Source organism: Anastrepha obliqua, chromosome 5 (genome assembly GCF_027943255.1).
Source record: "Anastrepha obliqua isolate idAnaObli1 chromosome 5, idAnaObli1_1.0, whole genome shotgun sequence".
NCBI lineage: Eukaryota > Metazoa > Arthropoda > Insecta > Diptera > Tephritidae > Anastrepha > Anastrepha obliqua.
In genome coordinates, this window is record NC_072896.1 from 36,747,955 (window position 1) to 36,750,111 (window position 2,157).

General features: G+C 36.3%; 1 protein-coding gene across 1 annotated transcript; it reads right to left on the reverse strand.

Moving 5' to 3' along the window:
- Window positions 1–201: 201 nt before the first annotated feature.
- LOC129249344 (histone H2A) lies at window positions 202–624 on the reverse strand. Its single transcript, XM_054889106.1, has one exon. The coding sequence runs from the start codon at window positions 606–608 to the stop codon at window positions 234–236; it is 375 nt and encodes a 124-aa protein (XP_054745081.1). The 5' UTR covers window positions 609–624; the 3' UTR covers window positions 202–233.
- Between the last annotated feature and the right edge of the window lie 1,533 nt (window positions 625–2,157).

The window sequence follows — 2,157 nt, forward strand, 5'->3', positions numbered from 1 at the left end:
GTTTTTTAGTACAGCCTGTAGGCATGTATACACATGTATGAATGAATATGTATACATAACCAGTTTATATGCCGCAGTTTTGGCGCAAATATACATGCGTCTAAGTGTATGAAAAAATAACACATTTATTAGGAAAATTATTTAAATCTCTTTGTAAATGTATTTTGTCGTCCTGAAAAGGACGGTTTGTTTGCGTCGGTATTTATAATTATAATTCGCCTATATTTTTCACTTTATGCTTTCTTTTCGGTCTTCTTTGGCAAAAGTACAGCTTGAATATTAGGCAAAACACCACCTTGAGCAATAGTTACACCAGACAACAATTTATTCAATTCTTCATCGTTGCGGATGGCCAATTGTAAATGACGTGGGATGATTCTTGTCTTTTTGTTATCACGAGCAGCATTACCAGCCAATTCAAGAACTTCAGCTGCTAAATATTCCATAACTGCAGCTAGATAAACTGGAGCACCGGCACCAACACGCTCAGCATAATTGCCTTTGCGCAACAAACGATGAATACGACCAACTGGAAATTGAAGACCAGCACGATTTGAACGGGACTTTGCCTTTCCCTTAACTTTACCACCTTTACCACGGCCTGACATTTTCACTGCTATAGATTGTTCACTTCACTACACTAAAAAGCAATGTAATGTATTATACTCAATGTATAAGCACACTAATCACTGATACACAAAATGTGCGCTGCTTATATACTTTTTCGCTATGCTGAGCACCAACCCCTGTACTGTGCTGTTGAGCATCGTGCGTATACTACTACTTCGTATTATCTCGCCGAAGAGTTGGTCGGCAAATATGCACTTAAGCATGCACACGACAAATGGTAGGTATAATAAGTGACAGTGCGAGTGAAAATAAAATCATAAAATCATCAAAGTTGTGAAGAAATTAAAATGCCGCCAAAAACTAGTGGAAAAGCAGCAAAGAAAGCCGGTAAGGCTCAAAAGAATATTACTAAAAATGATAAGAAAAAGAAGCGTAAGAGGAAGGAAAGTTATGCCATCTACATCTATAAAGTGTTGAAACAAGTACATCCTGATACCGGTATTTCATCCAAGGCCATGAGCATTATGAATAGTTTTGTGAATGACATCTTTGAGCGCATTGCTGCGGAAGCGTCGCGTTTAGCTCACTATAACAAACGTTCAACCATCACCAGTCGCGAAATTCAAACTGCTGTACGTTTACTTTTGCCCGGTGAATTGGCCAAACATGCCGTCAGTGAAGGTACCAAAGCTGTTACCAAATATACCAGTTCCAAATAATTTTTCCAACTGAACTAATGGTATATAAATATATTAACAAAACAAGGCCCTTTTCAGGGCCATAAAATATAAATTAACAAAGAGGATAAAAAATTGTTGATTAATATCTCTACATATGTACATATGTATGCACATTGAAATTAATTTAAAAATTCCTTAATATTGAAGAATATATTCATATGGTTTCATTAGTCTATTAAATATGATTTTGTTGAACTACTTGGTTTTTATTTTTTTAATGTTTTCTACACACTGTAAGGAATAAATTCACTTTTGATCTTTTTGTTAAGAGATTTTGTAGCCCTGAAAAGGGCTTATTATTAATTTACCATGAAGGTTCCGTTTATAACTCACTTACAAACACCGTAAATTATTTACTTTTTACCTGCTGCTGTAGGTTTTTTTGCGGCTGGCTTTTTATTCGATGCAGACTTCTTGGATTTAGCAGCAGTTGCTTTTGCTTTAGCTGCTTTTGGTTTAGCAGTTGCAGATTTGGCTTTAGTTGGTTTCACTTTTAATGCGCCACCCTTTTTTGCATCTTTCGCCTTAGCCTTTTCAGTTTTCTTCTTTTCAGCTGTTTTCTTACTGGCAACAGCTTTTTTTACCTTTTTCTCACCACTTGCCGCCTTTTTGACTTTACTCAACGATTTTTTCTTTGATGCACCACTATCTGCTGCCTTCTTTTTAGCCTTAACCTTCTCTGCTGATTTTACGGCTTTTGATTTCAATTTTCCCTCGCTTGATTTACTGGCTGCAACTGATAGTTTGAATGAACCGGACGCACCTTTTCCTTTGGTTTGAATTAGTTTTCCACTTGTAACAGCCGATTTCAAATAACGTTTAATGAATGGTGCCAATTTTTGGGCAT